Genomic DNA, 10,397 nt, shown 5'->3' on the forward strand with positions numbered 1-10,397 from the left:
TCACTGATGTCACTTTCATTTGTGCAAACTCCTATAAATCAGTCTCTTGGGCTGCTGATTATTTTCCTTGGCCATTTCTTAACTCTCTTACCTTTGGTGTAATAATTTGATACAAGAGAATGGATAGAACTGTGAAATCAAATGAGAAAGTGCTACTCTCCAAGTAGCTGAAAAAAAGAGGGAAGGAAGGGTGTCGCTCTTGGGTACTCCCAAAAGAGGTTAATTTAAGAATAAGCACATATGAATCAGGAAACAGGCTCAAAGAGATGGCTGAAGTATTCACAAGGACAATGCATCATCTCAATTGTTCAAAAATTAGGACTGGGCAAAGCCATGAGAAACATATGACACAAGGAGTATTGCAATTATGGAGGAAAGGCTTCCCAGCCAGTCTCTCAGGTCCTTCCATGTATAATTCCTAAGATCACAGAATCATAGAAACATTCAGGTTGGAAAAAAAACTTCTAAGATCATCTGGTCCAGTCTTTGACCTAGCCCTACCAAGTCCACCATTAAACCATGTCAGTAAGCTCTACATCTACATGTTTTCTGAAGATCTCCAGGGATGGTGACTCAACTACTTCCCTGGGCAGCCTGTTCCAATATTTCACAACCCTTTCAGTGAAGAAATTTCTCTCAGTATCCAACCTAAACCTCCCCTGACACAGCTTGAGGCCATTTCACCTCTTCTTGTTGATCGGTGCTTGGGAGAACAGACCAATCCCCACCTCACAGTAGAATCCTTTAAGGTAATTGTAGAGTATTATAAGGTCTCTCCTGACCCTCCTCTTCTCCAGACTAAACAACCCCAGCTCCCTCAGCTGATCTTCATAAAACTTGTTTTCTTCTCCAGCTTTGTAGCCCTTCTCTGGACATGCTCCATGGCTTCGATGTCCTTCTTGTAGTGAGGGGCCCAAAACTGAACTCGAGGTGCACCCTTAACAGAGCTGGGTACAGAGGTACAATCACTCCCCTGGTCCTGCTGGCCACACTGTTTCTGATACAAGCCAGGATGCCGCTGGCCTTCTTGGCCACCTGAGCACACTGTTGGCTCACGTTCAACTGCCTACTGACCAATATCCCCAGGTTCCTCTGTCAAGCCTTCCTATCCTCAGGCAGATCAACACTCATGCCCACGTTGGTGTCATCTGCAAACTTACTGAGGGTGCACTTGATCCTTTCGTCCACGTCATTGGTAAAGATATTGAAGAGAACTAGCCCCAGTGCCGAGCCCTGGGGGATGCCACTAGTGACCAGCCTCCAACTGGATTTAACTCCATTCACCATGAGTCTTTGGGCCTGGCCACCCAGCCAGCTTTTAACCCAATGAAGTGTAGACCTGTCCCAGCCATGAGCAGCCATTTTCATCAAAATAAAGAAAGATCTAAATAAATGCTTCTTTCCTGATCTGGCATATGACTTACCTCACCAAGACAGCCTTCTTTCACCATATATTTCCTGACATGATTCCAGATGCGGCTTTTGGTCAGCAAGCTGCCTCCAGTGGCTTGTTCAAATTTTTCATAGCTTCCGTACTTCTGCAATGTCCGCTCCATAATATTAATGGACTATAAAACACGAAAGTGTAGCAAATATGCATGCAGTAAGAACCCAGTGTCAGACTGGCACATCCACTCATTTTTTTTTCTCTTTTTCTGTCTCTTTTTTTATTCTCTTCCATCTAATATTTCTACCAAAAATGTCTCCTTACAACAAAATCCTTTGTACCATGGATTTCTGTTTCAGAAATGATGAGAAAGAACAGAAACTTTATCCACTGAACTTTCATTTAAACCATACTACCTCTTTATAAACCCAAAAAATGAAGAAGGAAAGTTTCATTAGGGAAATAAAGTAGTATAAACTTCAGCTCTCTTATATATTGCTGCTGGAAGAAGTCCCTTGTGGGTAGGCAGCAGAGCATGATGCCTATTATGTGATCTGAACTTTGCATGTTGAAGATGTTACTGCTGGAGTGTGAAATGCTCATCCCCAGTAATCTACTTTCCAATTTGTCATTCCACACTCTTCAAAGAAAATGCAGTCTAGAATAACTTCTTACCCAGGAGTAGCTCAGCTACAGGGAACTGATTTTTTAATCAATATGATAGCAGAAACTCCCAGGAATATCAGTGGGAAAAAAAAAAAAAAAAATATGACATATTACCTTAAAGAATGGATGTTTTTACTGAGAAAATACTGCCAATAATAATGGTAGAGATCCTGCAGGCTGAATCTCTTTTTACCTTGTACAGTTAATATCCATGCACCAAGCTGATAAACATGCTTGTTGTTTCCAGGTATGCAATTCTGGCATTGTCAGATTGGCTTATTGTCCACAAAACAGCGATTCATTTTTTATCTCTCACTGCTATTAAGAATCCCATTCTAATATTTTTCAAGTTGAAACTAAGCAACCCTGAGTAACTTCCACTGAAAGCTGTAAATGCTAGTTATGATGTGTTCTTATGGTCCTGTATCTCTTTGACGAAAAATAAGTTACCTGAATGACAAAGAAATACTGCACTTAATTTAATATTTATTTGTCTGCCTCTCAAACTCGATACTAAATTTGAAGGGCCTCCTGGTCAGTTCTTTTTTGTTGTTGTTGTTGTTTTGAAGAATAAAGAAATCAGTGTAATTTTACAAGAAAAGTAAAGGAAGAGGAAAAGGAAAAGCTGCTGTTTTGGGGGGTTGAAGTCTGGAAGCAAAGAATCTACCTGCAGTTCCTCACTGCTGGGATCTCTTTCTATTGCACCTGGGTTTCCCCAGACAGTTTTTACTGACAGAACCCTTCTGAGCCATGGGAGCAGAGTGCATGGGCTAGGAAGGATTAATACTGAATCTGAAAATGAGGTACAAGCAGAAACCTGCTGCAAGCATCACCTGTGGTTATTCCAACAGCTATCCTGCTAGTTCTTCAGGGACAGCATAGCAGCACCGTGATGCAGCACTAACACAACTGGTCCAGAAAGCCAGAGTGTGTGATAGCCAGAGCATGACTCCAGCAGAAAGAGGCTCACAATAAAGCCACGTGGTGTTGTTAGATAAACCCTATCTCCTCTCGCTGCCTCCCATAGCTGTTATTCCCTAACCACTCTGCAAACTCCAGCAGAAGTTTGGGCTTGTTATGAACTCACAGCAGTCAAGCACTAGACCCACCCTGAGCTGATACAGGATTGTACTGTCTTAACCCAGCACCCCCGAGACGAAGTCCCATCAGGAGGAACTGCGTGCCACCACTCAGCCTTGTGGCATTGGGCTTGTTCTCAGGATCCAGCCCATCTTGGCAGCTGGCCCCTGCACTTGCTGAAGTTAGACTAAGAACTGGATGTCATGAAGAAAGGCACCAATGAGGAACTTGTTATCTTTTCTACGTAAAGTTTTCTTTATAAGATCAGGTGCCTGAATGTCTGACCAGAGGTACTGTAAAGAGCAGAATGCCATGCCCTTGTAATACTTGAGCCACCCCATGTGCTTTGGCTTTGCCTCTCCCTGTTACAACACTACGATGCACTGAAAACTTCAGCATCCTTCTGCAGCTCAACAACAAATGGCATTTTTCAAGAATGTATCGAAATAGAGGATGCACCCTCACCTGCATCGTTCTACCTACCCACTACTGTTGACGATTAAAATAGGCTTGGTGCCATTACTTGTACTGTTACTTCCATTAATTAATCACATGGAAATATGAGTATGGAGAACTACATATCTGTACTGAAGACTTGTGATGTAAATGGTATTTCAGTTCCCAGTAACCTCCCCATACATTAGATCTTGTATGCATGCATAAGTGTGGCAGGGCCTAACACATGAATAAAGTTTAGAGAGATTACTGTATGTCAGTAAATAATTCATTTGCTTGTGAATAGTCAAGTCATAACATCACACATCATCTAAAAATGACCTCAGACAAATGAAGCAAGGTCAGTGTCCAACTTAAGTATTAAAAGGAGGAATATATGAATCCATGATGGAAGGCATAATATTTCTGATGACTAAGGACAATTGCTTCTAGCAAATTCTAGGATGATGGCCTAAATGTAGAGACCAAAATCAAGGAAAATTTATTTTTTAATAGCTTGTATGTTTTCCAGATTTTTTTTCTTCCTTTTTAAACTGAATTATTACATACCTGTTGTTAACTTCTTCTAAAAACATTATTATTATTTTTTTAAGTTTTTCAGTATCTCTGCAAATGCTGAGGTATTTTCCAACAAAACCCACGGTTAAAGAAGCAAACCAAAAATGTCTGACCCGTCCCAGGAAGTTTATTCTCAGCTGGCAACTTGAGTAACTCATGATACTTCAGTTCTTCAGTTGCCTTTGTAAGGTGCCAGATCCTTAAGATATTAATTGCTAGTTTTTTTGGTGTATCTGGTTTCCCTGAACAACTAATTACCTTAATTTGCTCACTGTGAAAGAAGTTATGTCTGAATTAATCTTCTGGCACAAAATTTGTCTTCAGTACTTGTTGAGATTAAATTTCAGTGAAGCTTATTAGGTTAAATACACTATGTACCCACTTAAATTCTTTGATGCTCAAACCCCTTCACATGCGCACCTGTAATTTCCGTTCCTAAAGAGACTTGCTGCCCAGCAGCACTGTATTTTGTCTCCCCAACCTCTTCTTTTTTCCACCTCTATTCACAGCCAAACCCTCTCTCTCAGCCATTCTGATGAGATAAGATTCTGATATGGTCTTCTTCAAGTCCATTGCGATGTTGGAAGTGAAGTTTTGAATGAGTTACTAGGTGGTTCTGTTAGCTGAAATTACCTACTGGTTGTTACAAGGCTAATACTGTTGCCAGTAGGAATTTCTCTCACACTGCTTGGCAATAGGGATGTGGACTTCAGCCTACATGGTTGTGCCAGCTCCTACAGAGGTGTGTGGAAACCTGTCTGCTACAAGATGGCTGAGGCATCCTGTCACAGCTACGTCAGCTTCAGAGCAGTAACAGTAATATGTTGCTGTGATTAATAGCATTTTTATAAAGATGACAGCCAGATAAAGAAGCAAGATGTAATGGGGCTGCTTCAGGCTGAGTTATGGTTGAAACATGAGCTGAACCTCTCTCCAGAGGCCAAAACCAGGGAAACGCAGTTCCCCAAGCAGCTGAGACAGGTCTTTCTGCATTCAAATGTATTTTATATGCTTGTATAGAGCAGCACTTCCCTTTAAAAGCTTTCAATAATGTGATTTAAAATGCAGTAAATCCTGTGGGTGGAAAGGTTTGGCTTTACATTCTCTGAAAGTTGTTCAGTGCAGGAACTAATGCAGGGACAAATCCCATTTTATGAAGCAGCCAGAATTTGGTCATATCCATTTTAAGGGATCTTAGAGCACCTTTTAGAAAATATACAGCACTCAGGCTATGTTTTTCTCCTAGTAAATCAAACACAGCCAAAAATACTGGCTCAAGTGCTGGAATGGATCCATGCATTGAGCTTAACTGCTGGTAGGCCTGCAGGCATGACCCTGCCCTAGGTGAACCAGCCACCTCAGGTAATGCTTGGCCTTGACTGAAGGGTCTCACAGCTCTTGTGTTCCCAACACAACTGGGAACGAGGCCACTCCAGTTTGGATGAGGAGTGTTTAGCCATGACAGCACGAGCTATGTCTTGCCATTTGCCCTCTGGGCCAGAGAACAGGACCAGGATTGTTTTATTTATGACTATGTACGTAGCCTCGCAGTTTCACTGACTACTGGCTGCAGCCCACTCAAGCAGTGGGCAATGTGGAAATGGAAACATTTGAGAGTAACAGCTAAATTCTAGATGGCTTTGAACAGTGCCTAGTTATAAAATCATGGAGTGAGTCAACAAATGATTTGGAAATCATGATTTCTGTCCTCCACTTAAATTGCGTGACGGACTTCTGTCCAAACTAAAACCTAGAGATGTAAATTCCTCACACTTTTTTTTTTTTTTTTCTTCTTCTAGAACAGGTCTTTTTAACACACACACACACACACACATATTTTATTGCAGAGAAGCAGAAACACCAACACCATTGCTAGTGGAGGAGAAGCTTGGCTTAGGTCCCACCAAATACTCCAGAGAGAAAGGCTGATCATCACACGTCCTCTCCCAGTCAGGACTGCTCTCAGTCCTCACAGAGATGCCACAGGAACAGAGTTTGGCCTGCCTCTAAGCAAACCACACATGAGGTCCAGGTCAGTTTTATATCAAACTGTGTGAAATAAGCTTTTTCTGTAATGTGATGACAAAGCCTTGGATGGAGAAGTAACAAACAGGAAAAGGGTGAATGAGATGCACAGACTGAAGGAGGCCAAGAAAGGCAGCAAAAGATGAGAGCTAGATTTGAAGAACAGAAATCAAAGAACCATAGAATCATAGAATGGTTTAGGTTGGAAGAGACCTTAAAAGCTCATCTAGTTCCAACCCCCTTGCAGGGATACCTCCCACTAGACCAGGTTGCCCAAAGCCCCATCAAACCTGGCCTTGAACACTTCCGGGGATGGGCATTCACAGCTTCTCTGGGCAACCTGTGCCAGTGCCTCACCACCCTCACACTGAAGAGTTTCTTCCTTGTATCTAATCTAAATCAACCCTCTTACAGTTTATAACAGTTACCCATTGTCCTGTCACTACACTCCCTAATAAAGTGTCACTCCCCATCATTTCTATAGGCCCCCTTTAGGTACTGGAAGGCTGCTATAAGGTCTCCCTGGAGCCCTCTCTTCTCGAGGCTGAACAACCCCAACTCCTTCAGCCTGTCTTCATAGCAGAGGTGCTTCAGCCCTCTGATGATCCTTGTGTCTCTCTTCTGGACCTGCTCTAACAGGGCCGTGTCCTTTTTATGCTGAGGGCCCCAGAGCTGAACACAGCACTCCAGGTGGAGTCTCATGAGAGTGGAGTAGAGGAGGACAAGCACTTCCCCTCCCTCCATTTTACTGGCCACACTTCTGATGCAGCCCACGATATAGTTTACACACTTCTTGAAATGAGCAGGATACATCTGGAGTGCTGATCAGAGTAGGGGAGGGATGGATAACAGCATGTCTGAAGAAGTAAAGGACTGCCAAAACCATTTAAGAGCAAGGTGGCAGTTTCTTCTGAACATGAAAACTCATAAAAATAAGAGTATTTGAGAAGGGCATATAGGCTTTATTAACCAGTTCTCTGTCTTGCCACTGTTTATAAAGACAAAGTACTACTATGGGATGCAGCTTTGCATAGGTTGGTTTGGCAGTGTGACTCCAGGGGACTCTCCTTAGTTGACATGCAGATATTTTTTAAAGCCACCTCATCACAACAGTGGGAAAACAAACACTGAACATACATTAGACCTTCTGCTTGCCCCTCTGTAACAGGAAACTCTCTGGTATGGAAAACCAGACATACCAAGGGAGGCGGCAGGAGTTTGGCAGGCAGAAGACCCACATTCTTGCTTCTACTACCTGCCTTCAGGCACTCTGCTAAACTCTCCCCAAGCTGTTGAAGGCTTTTTCTAAAAATCTGTGAGACACATGAATCGACAGCATAGTGTCAGTTGCAGGTTTTCAGAGACATATTCCCCTGAAGAAGCACAGACCTACTCTGTCTTCTTCCACCTCAATCACATACAGTGCTGCAGCTTCAACAGACGGGTGGAATGCTGAAGGTTACCTCCTCTTACCATGCAGACTAATACACACACTGACAGTTCAGCTGCCCACAAATAGATGCTGTGAGTTTGAACCCATGCATATTGAGAAAGTCATGAAGCTTAAGCTTCCTCTTCCCTGAACATGTATTCTCTTGGTTAGAAGGTTACTAAAAGAGTGCTCACTGCTATCACCTCACACAACTCTGTTTCAAGCAACACCAGCGAAGTCCTGAAGCACTGAAACAACAGGGAGAGCTGTCAAAACACACTTCTCCCAGCACACACATCTCTGGGAAGTGGTAGGTCTCCCCAGCACTGAGATGAGACCAATCCCCAGTGATGCTGCTGATTCTGATGCTTGCCACAACCACCTCAGGTGATGGTGTTACCTGAGGGGAAAAGGGTTGGGATTTTTCAGCATCCTGAATATAACATGGAGCCCCTCTCTTAGGATTCTGCAGCTATCTGAGTTGTCAGGTGTTGCAAAAATTTGCTGGGAAAACCCAGAACAGGATTCCAGATGTTGCCTGTTCTAGCATCCAACTATGAGCTTCTTTTCCAGCCTCTGGGTCAGTAGAAAGCAAGGTGCTGATCTTGCCACAGTTCCTAAGGCCAAAGTAAATTCTCAAGCAGCAAGGAAAATAACAGAACAAAAGGACTAACTGGTTGTACCAGGTCACTGCTTAGGAGCAATAATACCTGTTCTCTTCATTATTACTTAAAATGTCTGGTTGAAACCCTCTTATCACTACCAAAGAATGCTAAAAGAAGCAGCATTTACAAGTTACCTTGCACAGCAAACTCTGCTTATGAATATGAAAGTAATGATACAGAAGCACTAATGAGAGCAAGGCAAGACTGTGTGTAATTATCAGGTTTAGGTTTTGGTGGTGATGGCTTTTTTAAGTAGCCAAGTAGCTCTCTGAATCCCGAGTCATTCATGTGCAGCAATACAACTTAGCTACTTGAGAGCTATTGTAGATACATGTACCAATAAGACATGCTCACAAATTGTTTGAGGCAACCAAATTAGAAAATGGGCTTGGTGATAGAAGAGCCAGCTCTCCCAAAGTTCAGAAACAGATCTGCTACAAAAGGCTTGGAGTCTCAGATGAGATTTTTAAGACAGACAAGGCTTGCAGGCACCATTGCTTTCTTCCCTGCTCTGTTTACTTGTGTGTAAGCAAGGCAGAAAAACCTCTCAGCTGCATGCTTGGATAAAAGTAAGTTGTACCAGATGGAACTTGTTAGGCTGATCAACAGCCATAAACTGGTGGCTGCACTTCCTCTTTGGGTGCAACTGGAAAGGAGGGAGAGAGGTTAAGTGCAACTTTTTGAGGATTGCATATTCAGGCTGCAGTGTTTGGGGGGTTTGTTCAGTGTTTACCTTGGCCTTTCCTCTGCATGCTTGTTCTCTGCGTGATGAAGAGTATGTTTTAGTACTCTGGATCTGGTAGAAATATCCTTAATGAAACACTTTTCAAGTACTTTGTAAGGAATTAAAAGTTAATATTAATCTTTTTTTTTTTTTTTTTTTGTATGAGGTTGCATCCTGAAACAAACCTATGTTCTTACTGTAGTATCACCAGAAGTGGTGTCATAGTGGAATAGGGAAGTCCGTGTAGTTCCCTAAGAACTGTGACACGTGGATGGTCCCATCAGCTTTGCATTGCATGTTAACATGCTTTATCTACAAATCTTAGTTTGTGAGTGGGTTTAGTTAGTAGCAGAAAATGACATGCTTTACAACTGAGTGCTTGCTACAGCCAGTGACATGTTCTTGAGACTTCAACACACTTTGTAAGTGACATGACCTGAATGCTGCAAGGGGTTGCTGTGTTGAATGTCACTTGGCCTTCCAGCTCCACGTAATTGTAGGCTACCTCTACTAATAACTTATGTGTGCATGTAATACAGACAGAATGTGGCACAACTGATTTATTTATTTATTATTCAAAGTTGCTATTTTCTTTTAAGTGCAAGGGAGAAGGATGTACAACTCTTTTACAGGATGGATTACTCTTTCAACAAAATGACTTATTTTAAACATGTATATATTAACAGCTTTCCTGCCTTCATGTAAAGTTCAAGAAATACAGGTGTTCACAAGCGGATTACTTGATGTTGCATCTTCTTTGCTAATTTTAGTTTAGCAATCTCCAACTGTAAAGTCAGTTGCTCTGCAAACACTGGGGAAAATTACTTCTAAATAAATATTTCTACCTATAGCATGTGTGCAAAAATCAAAAATATTTTGTGTTAATAACAACAACAGAGGACAAGAAGCTTGAGCCAGAAGAAAAGCAAATAATAACAATAAAAAAACTACAGCACACAGCTGCTGCACTGACCTTCAAATATAGCAATAAAAGAATCATTTCTGAAATATTAGAGGTGTCAATCAAAGTGAAAAGCTGCAAGTCTACATTTTTTTTATTGTTCTCTAAGAGCACATATTGTGTGACTCATGAAAGAAACTTACTGTGAAGAAAACACTGAGTTAGGGGGAGAAACAAAGAAATAGAGCAAAGTATGGAAGACACTAGAATTACTATTTTCAAATGTATTAATAATTCAAAAATGTTTACTGCATGACTGTGAAAAGACAATTGATAAAAGGGGTGTACTGTGCCCAAAGTTGAAAATTTTCTTTGATTTGACTAGAGGCCTGGGAAAGCTGGGGCTGCTCACAGGCCTGTGCTTTTTCTGTTACAGAACTGTTAATGGTTTGCAAATCCATGTTTTTTTTTTTTTTTTTTTTTTTTTTTTTTTTTTTTTTTTT

General features: G+C 41.7%; 1 protein-coding gene across 3 annotated transcripts in view; it reads right to left on the reverse strand.

Moving 5' to 3' along the window:
- The window catches only part of KIAA0895 (KIAA0895 ortholog), a 29,744-nt gene that overhangs the window by 10,726 nt on the left and 8,621 nt on the right, over positions 1 to 10,397 (reverse strand). For all 3 annotated transcript variants that reach the window (XM_035318263.1, XM_035318264.1, XM_035318262.1), the window contains one exon: positions 1,425 to 1,568. In XM_035318263.1, coding sequence (XP_035174154.1) covers positions 1,425 to 1,568 — 144 coding nt within the window. The remainder of the gene's footprint in view (positions 1 to 1,424; positions 1,569 to 10,397) is intronic.

The sequence above is a fragment of the Oxyura jamaicensis genome, chromosome 2 (assembly GCF_011077185.1).
Source record: "Oxyura jamaicensis isolate SHBP4307 breed ruddy duck chromosome 2, BPBGC_Ojam_1.0, whole genome shotgun sequence".
Classification (NCBI taxonomy): domain Eukaryota; kingdom Metazoa; phylum Chordata; class Aves; order Anseriformes; family Anatidae; genus Oxyura; species Oxyura jamaicensis.